Genomic DNA, 19,410 nt, shown 5'->3' on the forward strand with positions numbered 1-19,410 from the left:
TCACCTTCTCTTGTTCTGTAGTCAGATCTTCCTATGTCTCCCTCTTATACGGAGAGTTGTGATTTCATTTAAGATTCACCCATATCATCTCTCCCATCTCAAAATCCTTAATCACATCTGCAAAGTCCCTCTTGCCATATAAAGTAAAAACATTTTGACAATGAACAGTACCTGTTCCTTCCCAAGGGCTCCTAACAGACTATGTTACTAGCATGTACGTGATCTGCTTCTGGAAATTGATTTTACTCGTTAGTCAGTTCTTCCCTATGATTAGTCTAAATGAGGTTTTCCTTAGTAAGAGTTAAGGAACATTACACTGTGGGTCTGATTGGAAGAGGAAGATGGAAAGGGTTTCTTCTCTAGTCTTGGAATGAGTGACAGCAGTGTGAAAAAGTGGCACACCAGGATCGGGGCAAGGGGTGAAACTGTGATGTGGAGGTGAGAACAGCGTGCAGTGGGAAGTATATGGACTTCACGGTGTGACCTATATTTGAATCTCAGCCCTGCCATTAATACTGTTACCTCAGGGGGGTTAGGGTGTCTGATCCAGTGGTTGGTGCTTTTTAACAAGTTTTTGTTTTTTAAATAAATAGCATAGGCAGCGTGAGAGACAGACAATTGTTTTTTGTGTGTGAAACAACAGACAAGCCTAAAAATAAACTGTAGCGATGAAATAGGTACTATATGATTCTAACTCCAGTTCAGTTATGTGGGCCCTCAGTGTGTCCTTTTCCAAGCCTCAGCTGTGTTTCCAGTCCTTACAGCATCAGTAATTGGCTGAGTGTTTTAAACAAAATGCAGTGAAATATACAGCTGCATGAATGCACAGAAGAAAACAGCTGTACGCAGAGATGACATCAACACAAATGGCATCACTGACTCACACTCACACAGAGCACATGGAAACTAGGGAGCTTTATTGGTTACATATTGTGCTGCAGAGCCAACAGACAGCATTAGAGCCAGAGGATACATGCAGACAGGCAGCTTCAACTATACACATGCACCCAAGGAGCCCTGAGTCACTGCTCATGGCTTCGCCCTGGTTTCCAGCAACAGGGTCCGGCCTCCTTGGTCCCATGCTTGGAGCAGGAATGTAGAAGCTGCTGCACCTAAACTCCAAGGGGCAGGGGTGAGACCAGAGCACCTGCCTGAGCGAGGATGTGTGGACTGGCAGATACTGATGTCCCCTAGCAAAGGGGCCTATAATGCAATAACAGTTTATTTGAGGGCTACTTCCCTAGCCCTCCCAATCTTTAAAATACAAAAAAATAGACTTTATTCTCTTAAAAATACATTCCGTTCAGTACATGTTCTGAGCTGTGAAGCAGCAGGAAAATAGGGCCCCTTTCCTATGATCTTGGTTCTGAGGCTTTGAGGAGACCCTGGTCCCCACCCAGGGTGTTCAAAAGATAAGATCATGCCTAAAAGCAGTCTTGTAGAGTAACAGCAAACCCCCACACCAACAAAGGCAGCTAGGGACTCAGAGGCAGGGTCCCTATTCCTTTACTGGGAGATGGTAGCACTTGGCACTAACCCACTAAATATAAAGAACTAAAACTGCCCCAGGACGACAAGGCCAAGATCAACATAGACTCCCACACCCCCTGAGGGGGGATGATTTATGTGCAAGCTTGCCTGTGGCGGAGGCTGGAGTCCCTAGCCCCATTGCAAATCCTTTTAACCCACACCATACCTATTTCAGTGCCACTCGAAAGCAAAACCAGCCCTAGCTGCTTTGCCCACCTTCCCTGCAGCTTTCTCCGGCTGTTTTCAGTACCAGAGTGGTGAGAGGCAGGCGGCGGCAGGTGGAAGAGACCAGCTGCTGGCGTTTAGCCAGCTCTGCTTCCTCCAACCAAGCAGCCCTGGAGTGCCAGGTTCCCCAGCCTCGCTAGGAACCCTCCCACAGCCGTACACCTGCCAGTAAAATTGAGTTAGAGCCAAGCTGCAGAAGAAGCTTGTGATCAAGCGGGTTTGTTGGCTGGGACAGTAGGAACATTCGGCTTGATTAGACTATTCAAATACCAGGTCTTTCAGGACCCCTGATGGTGAGGCCTGGGTCCAGACGGTCACCCCTAGATTGCTTTTTAGAAACGTGCCTTCCAACTTTGGAATTTGAGAGCCAGCCACTTGAAGCCCAGAGGAACTGAGCCTCCAGCCTTCTCTTGCTATTACAAATAGTATTTTCTGCAATGCTGAGGACATTTAAAAATAAAATCTATTTTACAGCGGTTCTAGAAAGTGTGCAGATTAAGGAAACAATAAAATATTTATCCTGAAACTGTTACAATCAAACCCTATTGCACTCAGATTTTAAGATAGCAGCCCCAGCAAGAGGGTACCACAGCTGTCCCTCTTCCACAGAGCATTTTGGGTAGCGGCAGATGTTGGTGCTGCTGAAATGTGGAAAGATCCAGACTTTGGCACCAGGAGCTACAGCACCAGAATCCAGGGCTCCAACGCCCAAGGACGAGAATTATTGGCGAGATCTTTGTAGGCGTGGCTTGGCGCCCTTCTGTTCCCACCAGCAGAGAAGAGCCACAGACTTAGTTTCCTAGCCCCTTAGTTGACCACCACAGAGGTCAGTTTCCTTTGGACTCTCAGGGTTGCCAGCCAGTGAAGGACAATGACAGGGAGGCTACAAGTGAGAGGCTGCAGCCTTGAGCAAGCTAGTTTCTGGCCAGTGACCCAGGAGAAGCAGCAGGAAGAGATTCTGAAAACAGCATCGTAGGTTGAGGATCTGAGGCAGCAATGTGGAGGAAAGGCAAGCCACGTGACAATGCCCTTAGACAGGCAAAACTCCAGAAAATGGAAGTATGAGCAAAACATTCCTGTCCCTAAAAGTAAGGTAGGTGCTCCCCAAGCCTCCTCCAGGATTGCCAGGTCTGATGTAGACAAGGACTAGATGAACGCTGGTTCCCACACTGAGTGGAGGCAGAGAAGACAACTCAAGAAGCACAGGAACAGGAGATACACCAGCTTGTGTCATGGAAAGCACCTGGCCTGAAAGCCAGGAGATACTGTGTGGCATTGGGCAAGGCTGGTGCCAGAAGGAGCCGTAGAGACCATCTCATCTAACCCTTCATTTTACAGACTGGAAAAATGAGGCTGAGGAAGCTGCTCTGAGGTCATCCTCATGACATTAAAACATGGGGAAACTGGAAAGAATAAGGCCTAGAAAAACAATCAAAGGCAGGGAGGAGGACACATTATTCCCCAAACCCATTTAGATGATACCTTCCAAAAGCAAGACACCCCCACAGGATGGTGGAAACAAAAGAATCGTAGAATGCCAGATTTAAGACCCTAAGAGACCACCCATTTCAAAGAACTCATTTTACAGATAGGAAAACTGAGGCCCTGAGAGGACAGTGACTTGCCCAAGGTCACACAGCAAGGAAGTACGAAGCCATGAGGAAAATTTAGCTTTCCTGACTCCTAGTCTAATGCTCTCTTTCACTATAAAGGAAGAGTGTCTGCTTCATAAAGGTAGCATCTGAAAGAGATCCCTTCTTTGAGAGAATGCTACAGACAAAGCAGTGCCAAGAATATATGGTTCTTTTTAACTTCCCATGTAAATGTTATAAAGAAACTAATCAATTTTTATTCATGTGGCTTCCTAAAAGGTTTGCTGCATTTTGAGCTGTATAAACCTGGGGCCCTTAAATGGGCATGTATTACCTTTTCCTCCAATGAAGTCATCATAATGATAGTTGGTTTGCAGGAATCAGGGGCCCACTTCTGTAGGAATGCATCAGCTTGGTAAAGTGCGATACCTCCTCCGTGGGGGATGAAGGAGGAGGAACAGAGTCCATGCCTTTCATGGAGCTATTGCTTTGTGGAGTGACTAAAGGGAAATCGCTTCCTCCTGTCCACTTTCCCCCTTGCTGGGCGCTTCCTAGAAGGCAGAGTATGCTGGGTCAGGCCCAGTTTAGTCTGGGAATAGTCCAAAGGTGGAAACGACGAAGTCAGCTTCAAGTCTCCAGCCACAGGAGAGGAGCAAGCAATGCCAGCAGCATTATTGGTGCCCAGGGAAGGAGATGCGTGAGGCTTGCGCACTTCCAGGTGCCTTTGGAAGGTGAGCAGAGAGACGGGGTTGGGGGAGGGATGATGTCATTCCAATAGGTGGGTACCCGTGTGCTCTGCCCCCAGGAAACAGTGGTCAGCAGGGGGCCAGGTCAGAGAAGCTTCAACCTAAAGGGTAGTCCCATAATGGCTTAGAGGCAACATAGACCTCTTCTGCCATAAAAGTCTGAGGAACTCCACAGAGCAAAAGAATGGAAGCCCCTAGATGGAGCTGAAGGCTGGTAAGTCTTAGTGGGTACTTAGACCCCTAGGGCCAACGAGGAATGAACTGGATGCGGTGAGGAGACTAAGAAATCAGAACATTAACCACACAGAAGGGGCTGCCCTATGACACAGAAACAATCCACCAAGAAGCAGAGAAGAGCTTTTGGCTGCCGTTGTGTGGTAGGGACGCAAGGGGTTTCTATATCTTTCCCCATTTGGGGGCCAGAATGACCCATCCTACCTGGGGGACAGAGACAAGGAGAGAGGACTCATGCATCAGCGAAGGCTGGGCCTGGGTGACTATGTCCAGCTTGTAGTTTCTGATCCCCTCTGGCCAACTGGCAAAAATGACCTGAGCCACAGCCTGGCTCGCTGCCTCAGTCTCCCAGCCAAGGCCTGGTGTCTGTCTAGCCTGGTTAACTGGCCTTGGATCCTTCACAGGGCGGGAAGCTGGGAGAGCTGAGAAGCAGGAGCAGAGGAGACAGCAGAGCTCACCCAGCTGGCTCAGTTCTCCTCAGCACAGGGCCTGGCTGGCCGTAACCGTTCCTCGGCCCGTACTCGCCCAGGCTCTGGCAGCCCCTGCTTCGCAGGCAGTTCAGACTGTTCCAGAGAGTTGTGCGGTCGCCTGTAGACACTGAGTGTACAGTCGTCACCTTCCTCCTGTGCCAATAAATGACAAAAGTGAGCTGTGGAGGACAATACAGTGAGTAAGAAGACGCCCTGACTCCCCACCCCAATGGTCCTCTCCAACCTGGCAAATGGAGATTTAGCACATATAGTCCATAGCATTAACTGCAAAGATATGCTCTGGCTTGAGGGCAGGCCAATATAAGACTTCTTTGGGAATCAGGGTAGACTACGAACTCCAAGCTGCTAGGAGCTCCTAGAGAAGACGGGAAGGCTCACAACAGAACAGGAGCCCCATAGAGGTCAAGGCCTGGAATGGGCACACAGAGTGGGCCCCTAAGCAGGGGCCAGCAGTCCTTGAGTTCTGCACATGCAGGCTGCATGCTTCTCAGGGTGAGAGCCATTTCCTTGGGCGGGGGGTGGGGGGGTGTTGCTGAAAAGGAAGCTGGACGGCTCTTTTCCTACTTCTCACCTACAAACCACCAAAAAAGCTCACATGCTGCCCTTTTATATCCCATACCTGCCCCTCATCCTGTCTCTCAGATATCCAAAACTTCAGGGACCTAAACACCCATATGTTTCTCCGCTCCTCTTCTACCAGAATTCTACTTTTCTAATATTCTCTCCTCCCAAGCAAATGCAGATCAAGTATGAGTGCGAAAGTCAGGCTGGCAGGGTAGAAAGAAGATGGGATTTAAAGATTTTTATTTATTTATTTGCCCCCCAAAGCCCCAGTAGATAGTTGTATGTCATAGCTGCACATCCTTCTCGTTGCTGTATGTGGGACGCGGCCTCAGCATGGCCAGAGAAGCGGTGCGTCGGTGTGCGCCCAGGATCTGAACCCGGGCCGCCAGCAGCGGAGCGCGCACACTTAACCGCTAAGCCACGGGGCCGGCCCTAGAAGATGGGATTTAGAAACAGGAATCTTGGATTCAAATCTTAGCTCTTCTAGTAATTCAGTTGGGTGGCCTTGGGGAAGGCACTTTATGTTTCTGGCTCTCAGTTTCTACATCGAAAAAATGGGGATGATGCTCAAGACTGAATGAGATAGTAGGTGGGGAAGTGCTTTGTCAAACGTTAAGTACCATGTAAAGAGTTACAGGGCTTTTCAAGTTAACACGCAGTTACCTGCCTTTGGAAAGAAGGGAACAACGTCTAGGTCCAAAATGTCTTTCATCATCATAGGCTCCACATCTAAAAGACACTCCCGGGGGGCTTCCCCTTCAGATGCTATTCTGACCCTCAACTAAGGAGGTGGTTCTGGAGTTATCTATCCTGTAACGAGCCATACTGAACCAGCCCGGCTCTCAGACTGATGGGCTAGACAGGTGTCTGATGCAAAAGAAAGTGATGGTCGGGCATAAAGCTTATAAAGTAGGCCCAGTGTAAGCCCTAGCTCTCCTCATCCCTACATGCCAGCAGCTGGCAAAGTTCTGCAGTCTAAACTGAGGCAGGTCAGAACTCGTTTCCCTGGCTCCCATCTCTGTGCTCTAGAGAAAGGGCACCCGGCTTCCTCCTCTCACCCAGAGCTTCCCAGCAGCTGCAGCTGGTTCCCCTGCTTCTAGGTGCTGCTCTGCGGGGCCATAAGGCAGCTCTTTTGGCCACTCTGGCAAACCAAAAGCACGCAGGCCACATCTCTCCTTTTTGTGTGGCCTTCACATGTGAAGGCAAAATGGAGGAGACAAATTAGGAGAAAGACTGTGGCAATTCATGCCACTCTCTGCCAAATACCTTCTTCAGGATACTTGATTCTTCTTCTCACCTTATTTTCAACAGTTCTCTGAGCTACCCAGTTCTACCCAGTGTTTCCCAGCCCTACAGTCTCCACAACCCTGAGTCACACAGGCGAGGGCAGAACAGAGTACAGGAGAAAAAGGGAAAGTGAAAGGAGGGGGAAGGGAGAGAGGACAGGAGGGGGAGAGGAGAGAGAGAGAAAGAAGGGGGACTTACCATGCCCGCTGAGTGGTTCCAGGCTGCAGCCGTGACAGCATCTACCCGATTCCGACGAGTGAGCACCTCTGACACGGTGAGGCTACTTTGGGTCCTTCTGGAGGAGAGCTCGGGGGCATCCCCTGCATTTCCTACCCTTCTAGTGCCCTGCTCAAAAAGGTACGACCTTGGCTGTTCAAGGTCTGAATAGTCTGTGGAAGACCTCTGGGTGTAGGCATTGGTAGATTCTACATTTTTAACTATTCGAGCTGATGGGTCTTCTAAAGAGTTCAAGTCTCGCCTGCTCTTCCAGGCATTCCGCACAGTAACATGTCTGGCATCTGAAGAGCTCACTTCTGAAGGGGCACTATGGCTTTTCCACCTGATTGTCTCCGCTGGGGGTACATGGCTATTCCTCTCCACAGGATCTGATGGCTTGATGATAATGCTGCTCCGAGAGACCACTGTTTCTGGCCTGTTCTTCAGGGGCCCATCTCCCGTTCTTTCAGCTTCTGTAAACTGCAGGGTGATGTCATGTTTGTGAATGGAGAGCTCAAAGGGGGAGCTGACGTGGTTGCTAACTGACGTGAGCTCTGGTGGCCCAACCTGGATGTTGCTGGTGGAGGTGTGCCTCTCCCGCAGGCCCTCGCCTGGGTTGGCTCTGGGGCTGCTGTTGTCAGAGGGGTAGATAGTAATGCTGCTTGTCACTTTGTTTGGCCCTGGTTTGGAGGTGGATTTCTGTTTCTCCAGTGTGGCCTCGGTTCCAGATCCTCCCATAATTTTTTTCACATCCTTATCAATGATGACAGGTTTAATGATGGCTCTAGACCGCAAGGCCTCTCTGGGGCTGAAGGGCCGTTGGCTTTTTACCCCGGCACCGTTGGCATCTGGGAACTCCATGGCATTGGTGGAGGCTCTGACTGGTTTCACAGATTCATTTTCATTTTCTGTCCCAACATCTTTATCATTCTCAAACAGGGAGGTTCTGAGTCCCCCTCGGGATTTGGCTTTTTCTCTAGAGTTGAGCTGCTGTTTGGGCTCTGGCTCCGGAGTCATGGTTGTGTTTACCAACTTGGCAGTAACAAGAGATACCACGTCCATGTCGTCATCCGAGTCTGGCTTCTCTCTGCCACTGGATTTGATGACTCGACACCTCAGGGCCTCATGCTGACTGCTGTCTTCCATCACAACTGCTATGGGTTGATCTACTCCTTTATTTGGGGTTGAAAAGCCCTGAAGGATATTCTCTTGGCTCCTGGAGCTATAAGGATACTTTGATAAAAGGGGAGCCTTGGGATTTGGGGAATTGGTATCAGCCTCTGGGCCACTGGCAGTCTTTTTGCCCTTAGAGAGCCCTTCTGAGGAAGATCTTCGAGATGAGGCCAGAGCTCCAACGGCCTTAGAACTGCCCGAGTCCGAGGCCTGAGTTATTTGACTTCCACTGCCAGGCACCTGCCCCCTCTTGCCAAAGAGGGCCTCAGCAGAGGTGTCAGAAGTCTTGTCAGCTCTACCCAGTATGTCGTTGGGAACAGATCCATGGGTGCTATCACCAAATGTTCGTGTCGTCTTCTCTACTTTTCCCTTCAACCCACTCTCAGCACCTGGCTTGGGAGCACCCTTCCAAACTTTATTGTGCTCCTGAGCCGCTGGGGGGTAGCGGCTAAGCACAGATGGCTGCTCCCTGGCCTTCTTCCCTTCACTCTGAGAGGAGCCAGATGCAAAGCGATCTTCAGTTCTCTTTGTATCCTGAGTCCCGCTGTCTGCGCCTGCCCCTGTGTTGGAAGCTTTGGCTGCCCTCCTGTTCGTGAAACTGGGAGAGGAAACCTGCCTGCTGCTCAGAGGGTAGTTTTCACTATTGACAGTAAACTCCCTACTGCCGTGCCTTTCCCGCTTACTATGAGGGGACAGTTCCCGCGGCGCGTGCCTGGACATGGGGGCCTCGCTCCCACGGCCTCTGAACTTCGTCCTCTCGTGCCTGCCTCTGCTGGACAGGAAGGCCCCCTCTCCCTCCACCTCCCCGTTCTCTAACTCTTTCTGTCTCTTGATCTGTAGTTTTATCTCCTCCAGCTGGCTGGCCAAGAGTTTGTTTTTATTTTGTTCACTTAGGTAATTATCCTGAAGGTCACTGTTTTTGGCCCTCATTTTCTTAAGCTCTTCTTCCAAAGATTCAAAATGTCTAATTTGTGTCTTAAGTTTCTCAATCTCTTGGTTAAGGTCTTTGACCTTGTTGTCTTCCTGATTTCGGTTCTTCTCATTTTCTGACTTGTTCCTTGTTTCATTCTCCACCTGCTTTAGGTAGTCCAGGCTGCCCTTCCTCCTCGATCCTTTGGACGGCAGTGTGGGAGAGATGCCATCCTCAATCCGTAGGTCGCTCCTTTCCAGAAGATTAGAAGCATTCCTTGTATAATCTCGGTTCACTTTTTTGTTCTGTTCCAGTTTTTGAGTGAGCTCTTTTATCAGTTTCTCATTTTCTTTCTCCTTTTCATTCAAGTATTTTCTCTCACTTACAAAGCTCAGAGTTAATGATTTCAGCTTTTCTAGCTCTGACACTAAACTCTGCTCAGTTTTATCCAGGCGGTCCTCGGAAGATTCCAGTTCTTTCACTTTGACCCTGAGCGTTTCCAGCTCAGAGGAGATTTTCTTTGTCAGGTTTCTCTCCTCATTCAGGCTCAAACAGAGTTGGGTACAGTCATTCTTACTCCTGCTAAAGGCCTCCTCTAGCTTCTCCAGTTCAGCCATGCGTTTCTGAAGCTGCTCAATCTCAGATTTCAGCTCCCGGGTGAGGTTTTCCTCCTCTTCAAGTTTCTCCTTCATCAGCTGACACAGATCTTCCGCCCTCTTAATTTCCTCATCTTTGCCTTCGATTCTCAGCACTCGCTGGCGTAGCACTTCAATCTCAGCCAACATGCTCGAGTTGCTGCCTTCTGCCTGTATCACCTTGTCCTGGAGATCCAGGAGCTCATCCTCAGCTTTCTGGAGGTTTTTTGTGGCTTCCTCCAACTCATCAAGGCGGCGGCTTAAACTCTGTAACTTAAACCGCAGATGGCGGCTAGAGGCAGTGTCTTTGTAGCTTGTAACTTCGGCCATGTCTACTGCCAGCCAGTGTGGGCTCCTAGAAGCATCCAGTTCCACTAGGGGGGATGAGAAATGGTTACCTTTCTCCTGGCATCCACAACCTTCTTTGGCAGCTGGAGACCATTATCAGTCTATAGAAGGAAAGCAGAAAGCACATCAGGCAGCAAATCTAAACTCTGCACTTCCAATCCCAGTTGTGAAAAAGAGCTCCCATATATAATACTTGTGCCTAGAACATAGCAGGTAGTCAATTTTGTTGCATGAATGAATTTGAATAAATCTGCGGGAAAACAGGTTCTTTCTGGCTGATACTGAACTGATAACTAGTTTCACCCTAATGAAGAATGCCACCAGTAGCAGCAAGGCAAAAAGACACAGAAGAAATGCCTCATTTCTCATGGCAGCTCTAAGGAATTCTTAACCACTTGCCACCTGCATAATCTCAGGACAGTCATTAACTTTTCTACAAGTCATTAAATAAACAGCCTTGATTTTACTTATAAAACCAACCTTAGTTGTAAAATAGGGACAATGATGCCTACCATATCTCTCCCCAGGACTGTTCTGAAATAATGCATGGAAAGCTCTCGGTAAGAAAGCAGTAAACAATCCTAAACTACTAAGAACCACAGCTTCAGGGAAAGTAGACTAGTTAAAAACATCACCCCCTGACACAGGGAGATAAGAAGACCTGGGCTCTGTCAGAGGAGAAAGGGAGGGCTGTATCCCAGAGAACTGATAATCTTGGGCCTGCCTTCACTTGAGTTCAGAATTCGAATTCACACTGCCTTAGTGGTCTGGTATCAACTTGCCGTCACTGAGAAGCTAACCTAAAATGGTCTCAACCTAGTAATATCCCTGGGAAACCATGTTCACCTCCCAGAAGTAAATAATACTCAGGAGAGAGACAGACTGTCTACCATGGTCACACAAGAGTCCCACAGATAAAGTCCTGCTCAACCTGAGTTTACAATTCCAACTACAAAACACATAGGGACCAATCTTTCACTGTGACTGAACAAAGGAGGTTTATACTAATAAGAACCAAAGTTAGTAAGATAGACTAGAGACCACAAATTAAGTACATTCCAATGTTTAAAGTCATAAAAGATGGAATCAAAAACAAGAGACAAGAACAAGATGCTATCAAGTAGGATCAGAAGATTGAAAAATTAACCAAATAGAATTGCTAGAAATGGAAAGAAAAATGGCAAATTAGATGCAAATGAAGAGAGTATAGTGGTTAAGAAGAGATATGAGGAAATTACAAAAGGCAGCACAGAATTAAAAAGACTGAAAACGTGAAAGAGACGTTAACAGACAGGGGGAATAAAAGAAAGAGGTCCAAAGATGAGGAAGTTTAAGAGGTGGTCCAAAAGGAGGGAACAGAGAGAATAGGGAGAGGCAATATCTGAAGAGCTACTAGCTACGAATTTCCAAGAGTTGATGAAAGAGTCTCAACCAAGCAGGATAACAATTAAATCTAAACCTAGATACATCATAAGGATACAGCAGAATACCACAAAGAGATCTTCTCAAACAACAAGAAGGGAAAAAAAGACAAATATTCTATGAAAAAACAACAACTGAACTGGCTTCTCAGTAGAAACTTTTAAGTAGATGTTAAGGAGAAGAAAAAAGACATAATATCTTTAAAGTTCTAGGAGAAAATAACCGTAACCTAGAAGTAAATGCCCAGTGAAACTATGAAAGGATGTACAATTAATTGGAAACACTTTCAGAATAAAAGGAAAATAAAAACCTATGTGTTTATTATTATTTTTTTTAATAATTTTATTTATTTATTTTTTCCCCCAAAGTCCCAGTAGATAGTTGTATGTCGTAGTTGCACATCCTTCTAGTTGTTGTATGTGGGACGCGGCCTCAGAATGGCCGGAGAAGCGGTGCGTTGGTGCGCGCCCGGGATCCGAACCCGGGCCGCCAGCAGCAGAGTGCGCGCACTTAACCGCTAAGCCATGGGGCCGGCCCTCTATGTGTTTATTATTAACAGACCCTCACTGAAAGAACTATTTATGGATGTACTTCAGAATACAGAAAACTGATGACTTAAGGAAGGCATGAGATGCAAAAATGAATGGTAAGCAAAGAAATTAACCCAAACAAGCACTGATTCAGTTAAACAATAACAAAAATTAATTGGGGGGGGTGGGGGCAGGATAAAATCAAAGTGGAACTAAAACACTGGACAATAATAACATGTAAGTCATAAAGAGAGAAATCAGAACTCAAGTGTTGTTGAAACACTGTATTCCTTGGGAAGAGGACAGAGTTATCATATAACTAAATTTAGACCAAGAATAGATATCAATCATATATCTGATAAGACATTAATAAGCAGAATATATAAAGTATTCCTACAACTTAACAAAAAACAACCTGATTTTTAAAAAATGGGCAAAGGACTTGAATAGACATTTCTCCAAAGATGATATCCAAATGGCCAACAAGCGTAAGAAAAGATGCTCAGTAATCACTAATCATTAGGGAAGTGCAAATCAAAATCACAATAAGCCATTTCACACCCATCACGATGGCTACTATCAAAAAAACAAAAAATAAGTGTGGGAGAGGATGTGGAGAAATTGGAACCCTTGTGCATTGCTGGTGGGAAAATAAAATGGTACAATTACTATGGAAAACAGTATGGTGGTTCCTCAAAAAATTAAGAATAGAATTACCATATGATCCAGCAATCCCACTTCTGGGTATATATCCAAAAAAACTGAAAGCAGAGTCTTGAAGAGATATTTGCACACCTATGTTCATAGCAGCCTTATTCACAATAGCCAAAAAGGGCGAAGCAACCCAAGTGTCCCTCAAGGGATGAATGGATACAGAAAATGTGGCATATACATTATTAATATATTATTCAGTCTTAAAAAGGAAGGAAATTCTGACACATGCTACACAATATGGATGAGCCATGAGGACACTGCTAAGTGAAATAATCCAATCACAAAAGACAAGTACTGTATGATTCCACTTATATGAGGCAACTAAAACAGTCAAAGTAGAAAGAGAAAAGTAGAATGTTGGTTGCCAGGGGCTGGGGGCAAGGGGAAATGGGGAGTTTTTGTTTAATGAGTATACAGTCAAAGTTCTGCAAGATAAAAAATGTTCCAGAGATTGGTTGTACAACAATGTGAATAAATACTTAACACTACTGAACTGTACACTTAAGATGATACATTTTGTTATACATTTTTTACCACAATAAACAATAATTTTTAAAAAGTTTTTAAAGCAGAAAAGAAGTAAAAAGCCTAGAGAAGGAAGGGCAGACTTCCAGGGTCTGGTCCAGCTTGCAAGGAGCTTAGAAGTCATCACTTTGTCCTAACAAGTAGAAAGCTGAACAAACTAAACATCAACTCTTCTTAGATCCATCATAGAACTGAAGTCACAGAGAAAACCACTTCCCCGAAAATTAGACAGACAGACCGTGGAATACAGAGAATCACAATTTACCAGAGCAGAAACCTCCACGGGAGCTAGTACCAGGGTAGGAAAACCGAAACTGCAATTGACAAACTGCTGGAGGCTCATTGTGGACAACTCTTGCGAGTTACAAACAGGGGCTGTCAGTCCTGGGGGGGGCACACCACCTGTGTGAGCTTTACCTCCAAAGCTGTACCAGCTTATCACAGTGAAGATGAGAGAAAACCCTCATGCTTCCAGCAGGGGGAGGGTGAAAGTAACCATTAGGAAACCAGAACCTAAGCCCCTGGAGTTTTATCCCAGCCCAACTGACCTGGAGGAAGAGAAATACCCAACTCCAGCCCACTGGAGCCATCCTATACCACCCAAGGGGCCGGGGGCACGGGGAGAAGCACTTGTGAAGTTCACAGCCCAAGGGCATAGGTTCACTAAAAACTGAGGGGGTGCCCCTTACCACCACATCACTACAGGCCTACTTACCTCAGTTCTTTTACCCAGGACACCATGTCTGGCTTTCAACACAAAATTACAAGGCATATTAAAAGGCAAAAAACACAGTTTGAAGAAACAGAGCAAGCATCAGACCCAGACTCAGATACGGCAAAGATGTTAGAATCATCAGACAGAAATTTAAAACTACAGAATTCTGATGAATCAAAGAAGAATTAAATAAATGAAGAGATATTCCATGTTCATGGATAGGAAGACTCAATACCATCCAAATGTCAGGTTTTTCTGACTTGACCTACAGATTCAACGCCATCCCAGTCAACATCCCAGCAAGTTATTCTGTGGATATAGACAAACGGATTCTAAAGCTTACGTGGAGAGGCAAAAGACCTAGAATTGACAACACGATATTGAAGGAAAAGAACAAAGATGGAGGACAGATGCCATCCAACTTCAAGACTTACTAAAAAGCTACAGTATTCAAGACAATGTGCTATTGGCGAGAGGACAGACAAATAAATCAATGGAACAGAATACAGAGCCCAGAAATAGACCTACATAAATACAGTCAACTAATCTTTGACAAGTAAAGGTGGCAATACAATGGAGCAAAAATAGTCTTTTCAACAAAAAGTGCTGGAACAAATGGACATCCACATGCACAACAATCCAGACACGGACCTTACACTATTCATAAATATTAACTCCAAATGGATCACAGACCGAAACGTATAATATAACACTATAAAACGCCTAGAACAATGGATGTTAGCTCAGAGCCAGTCTTCCTCAGCAAAAAGAGGAGGATTAACATGGATGTTAGCTCAGGGCCGATCTTCCTCACAAAATAAATAAATAAATAAAACTCCTAGAAGATAACACAGGAGAAAACCTAGATAACCTTGGGTATGGCGATGACTTTTTAGATACAATCAAAGGCACAATCCATCAAATAAATAATTGATAAGCTGGACTTCATTAAAATTTAATGCTCTGCAAAAGACAATGTCAAGAGAATGAAAAGACAAGCCTCAGAATGGGAAAAAATATTTGCAAAAGACATATCTGATAAAGGATTGTTATCCATAAAATACGAAGAACTCTTAAAACTCAACAATAAGAAACCAAACAACCTGAATAAAAAAGGGTCCAAAAACCGTAACAGACACCTCACCAAAGAAGATATACAGGTGGCAAATAAGCATATCAAAAGATGCTCCATATCATGTCATCAGAGAAATGCAAATTAAAACAACAGCAAGACACCACTGCATTCCTATTAGAATGGCCAAAATCTGAAACACTGACAACACCAAAAGCTAGTGAGGATGTGGAACAACAGGAATTCTCATTGCAGGTGGGAATGCAAAATGGTACGGCCACTTTGGAAGACAGTTTGGCAGTTTCTTACAAAACTAAACATAGGAGCCAGCCCCGCGGCGTAGCGGTTAAGAGCGTGCGCTCCGCTGCTGGTGGCCTGGTTCGGATCCCGGGCGCGCACCGACGCACCGCTGGTCAAGCCACGCTGTGGCGGCGTCCCATATAAAGTGGAGGAAGATGGGCACGGATGTTAGCCCAGGGCCAATCCACCTCAGCAAAAAGAGGAGGATTGGCATGGATGTTAGCTCAGGGCTGATCTTCCTCACACACAAAAAAAAAACGAAAAGAAAAAAAAAAACCTAAACGTACTCTTAGCATACGATCCAGCAGGAGCACTCCTTGGTATTTACCCAAAGGAGTAAAACCTGCACACATATTTCTAGCAGCTTTATTCATAACTGCCAAAACTGGGAGCAACCAAGATGTCCTTCAGTAGGTGAATGGATAACCAAACTGTGGTCCATCCAGACAACAGAATATTACTCAGTGCCAAAAAGAAATGACTATCAAGCCATGAAGACACAGAGGAGCCTTCAATGCGTATTACTAAGTGAAAGACGCCAATCTGAAAAGGCTACAGACTCCATGACATTCTGGAAAAGGCAAAACTATGGAGACGATAAAAAGATCAGGGGTTAGGGAGGAGGGAGGGATGAACAGGTGGAGCACAGTGGATTTTTAGGACAGTGAAACTACTCTGTATGATACTACAATGGTGGATACATGTCATCCTAAATTTGACCAAACCCACAGAATGGACAACACCAAGAGTGAACCTTAATGTAAACTATGGACTCTGGGTGATGATGTGTCAATGTAGGTTCATCAGTTATAACAAACGTACCACTCTGGTGGGGGATGTTGGTAACAGGGGAAGCTAAGCATGTGTAGGGGCAGGAGATATATGGGAAATCTATGTATCTTCCACTCAATTTTGCTGTGAACCTAAAAGTGCTCTAAAAAGAATTAAGTCTATTACGAATAATAAATAAATAAAGCAGAATCTATTTTAAAGCGGGGGAAGAATCGAGTAGGGGTGCTGAGAGGAGACTGCAATTTTAAATAGGGCAGTTGGGGTAGGGCTCAGTAAGAAGGTGGGACCTGAGCAGAGACTTGAAGAAAGCAAAGAAGAATGTTTAGAGGAGAATGTTCCAGGCAAAGAAAAGATCAAGGACAAAGGCTATACAAAAAGGAGCATGCTTAGTGTATTCAAGGAATACGCACGGTGTGGCTGGAGCCGAGGGAACAAAAAAGACAGCAGCAAGAGACGGAGTCGAAGAGGAAGGGAGAGATCATCAAGCAAACCTTGCAGTCCACCGGGAGGGCTCTGGATTCTCCTCTGAGAAATGGAGAACCATCAAAAGTTTTAAGCAGAGGAATGAAATATTCTGCCTTGGATTTTAAAGGGATCAAATTGGACTATCTGGTTTCATTTATATGAAGTTGAAAAACAAGCAAAACTGTTCCATAGTGACAGTGGCCACCTCTGGGGAGACAGTGACTGGAAGCAGGGTGTCTGGTCATGTTCTGTGGATCCCAGATTCCTGGTGGTTACATATATAAAAAGTCTTCGAGCTACAGAATTTAAGGTTTCTGCACTTTACTGTATGTTATACATCAATAACAAAAAATAAAGATGGATGACCTAAAAACCAAGGTAAAGATCAATATGACTGCTATGCTAAAAACATCCTATAGAGGATACGGGTGAGAGCAGGAAGACCAAATAGGAGACTGCTGCAGTAATCCAGGCAAAAGACAGTTGTGGCCCAGCCCTGGATGGTGGCCATACAAGTGGTAAAAAGTGGTCAGATTCTGGCCACTTGAAAGTAGAATCATGGGATTTGCTCTTGGAGTGCATATGAGGTATGAAACAAAGAAGGGAATGAAAGATGACTCCAAGGTTTTTGGTCTGAATTTGTGGACGGATGGAGTTGTTATCAATTCAAATGGGGATGACTGCGGATGCAGCAGTCTGAGAAGGAAGATCAGGAGTGCAGTTTGGGACATACGATTTATGAGATGTGTATTAGTCATCCAAATGGAGATGTTAAAGAGGCTGTCGAACATATAAGTCTGGAAATCAGGAGAGAGAATGGGCTGAAGATATAAATCTGTGAGTCAACAACAAACAGATGGCTTCTAAAGCCATGATCTGGATGAGACTGTCAAGGAACTGAGTGAATACAGAGAAAACAAGAAGTCAAGATCTGAGCCCCATGGTGGCCAATATTTTTTACTGGTGGAGATCTAGAGTAACCAGCAAGGGAGACAAACACCAAGCGTGGTAGAAGGAAAACTGGGCGAGTACCTAGCATCGTGGAGGTCTACCAAAGCCAGTCTTCCAAGGAGAAAGGAGTGCTCAATTCTGTCAAGTGAAGCTGATGGTTCACGTAAGATGAAGACTAAGAACAGACCATTCAGTTCAACAACTTGGAAGTCACCCTGACGAGCAGCTCTGGTAGAATGATGGAGGTGAACGCTTTATTAAACCACTTTAAGAGAGAAAATAAAGAAGTGAATTGGAGATAACAAATACTAGATGATTTTTTAATTCTGCTAAAAAGCAGAGCAATAAGTGGGAAGGCTGTTGACAGAAGAAGTGGTATCAACAGGTTTTTTTTTTCTTAAGATGGGGAAAAAAACCTGTTGGTATATCGATAGAATAGGATCCAGGAAAATATGACAAGTGATGAAAGAGGAGAAAACCTTCTGGAGCACTGCCCTCGGGTAGAAGAGAGAAAATGGGGCTCTAGCAGAGCAGCACAGCAGCAGAGCTGCAGAAGAACACAGAGAATTCACCTGCGGTAACGGGGAGGGCAGAGCACGTAGGTGTTAGCGGGCAGGTGGGAAGGCAGGCATGGTGGCAGGAGTCTGGTGATGTTCTCTTCTGACTGTTTTTGCTTTTTCATTGAAGTAGAAAGCAAGGGCGTCATCTTAAAGTGACGACGGGGGGTAAAGTATTACAGGTCATCTAGGTGAACGGAAACTATAGAATGATTGCCAGGCAACATTAAGGGCCCACTTGAAATTCACGGTTATGATTTACAGTGAAACCAATCAGCAAGGTTGTATTTTTACATCCAGTCTTGCTCAGCTGACCAAGAGGAGACAGAGCTGGACTTAAGCAGGGTTGGAGTTTTGTGGGTACAACAAAGGATGAGAAGGATGAGGGAATCACAGGCACGTGCAAGGGAACTTCAGCTCAATCAGTAAAGAGGGATGAGAACCTTAAGAACACGTGGAAAACAGCAAAAATGTAACAGGACCCATTAACTGAAGGTACCCACAAGGACTGAAGGATTGCTGGAGCCAGGGTGCTAGCGGGAACGAGCTCGCAAGATAAGAGATGGAAATCAGAGAGGGATTTCAGGGAACTGAAAGTACCAAGCGGCCGCGGTAATTGATAATGTCAAACACTAAGACGTGAACAGGTGGAGCACAGAGGATTTTTAGGGAAGTGAAACTACTCTGTATGATACTAGAATGGTAGATATATGTCATTATATATGTGTTCAAACCCACAGACTGTACAACACCAAGAGTGAACCCTAAAGTAAACTATGGACTCTGGGTGACTACGATGTGAATGTAGGTTCATCAGTTGTAACAAATGCACCACTCTGGTGGGGGACGTGATAATGGGGGAGCTTGTTCATGTGTTGAGGCAGGGAGTACATGGGAAATCTCTGTACCTTCCCCTCAATTTTGCTGTGGACCAAAACTGCTCTAAAAAAAGTAGTCTTAATAAAAATAAAAAACTAAAATATGCTCATGGGAATGCTGGCGGCAGGGAGGAGAGGGAAAGTAAATCATTGGAAGAGGGAAATAACTGAGAGGCAAAAGTGTTGCAAGGATCACCGAATTGTACACTGAAAGCACCACAGATTAACAAGACTAGAGATGGAAACGTGACATTAAATAAGAATCTATGGGCTGGCCCCGTGGCTTAACGGTTAAGTGCACGCGCTCCGCTCCTGGCGGCCCGGGTTCGGATCCCGGGCGCGCACCAACACACCGCTTCTCCGGCCATGCTGAGGCCGCGTCCCACATACAGCAACTAGAAGGATGTGCAGCTATGACATACAACTATCTACTGGGGCTTAGGGGGGAAAAAATAAATAAATAAAATTATTGAAAAAAAAAAAAAAGAATCTAAAGTCACTGAGGGCCGGCCCCGTGGCTTAGCGGTTAAGTGCGTGC

At 45.6% G+C, this 19,410-nt stretch overlaps 1 protein-coding gene across 4 annotated transcripts in view; it reads right to left on the reverse strand.

The window, feature by feature from the left end:
• Window positions 1-2,035: 2,035 nt before the first annotated feature.
• Window positions 2,036-19,410, reverse strand: part of LUZP1 (leucine zipper protein 1) — an 81,754-nt gene continuing 64,379 nt past the window's right edge. For all 4 annotated transcript variants that reach the window (XM_058553186.1, XM_058553188.1, XM_058553187.1 and 1 more), the window contains 2 exons: window positions 6,868-10,052; window positions 2,036-4,950 (listed from right to left, as the gene is read on the reverse strand). In XM_058553186.1, coding sequence (XP_058409169.1) covers window positions 4,795-4,950; window positions 6,868-9,933 — 3,222 coding nt within the window. In that variant the 5' untranslated portion in view covers window positions 9,934-10,052 and the 3' untranslated portion in view covers window positions 2,036-4,794. The remainder of the gene's footprint in view (window positions 4,951-6,867; window positions 10,053-19,410) is intronic.

This window comes from Diceros bicornis, chromosome 13 (genome assembly GCF_020826845.1).
Source record: "Diceros bicornis minor isolate mBicDic1 chromosome 13, mDicBic1.mat.cur, whole genome shotgun sequence".
NCBI lineage: Eukaryota > Metazoa > Chordata > Mammalia > Perissodactyla > Rhinocerotidae > Diceros > Diceros bicornis.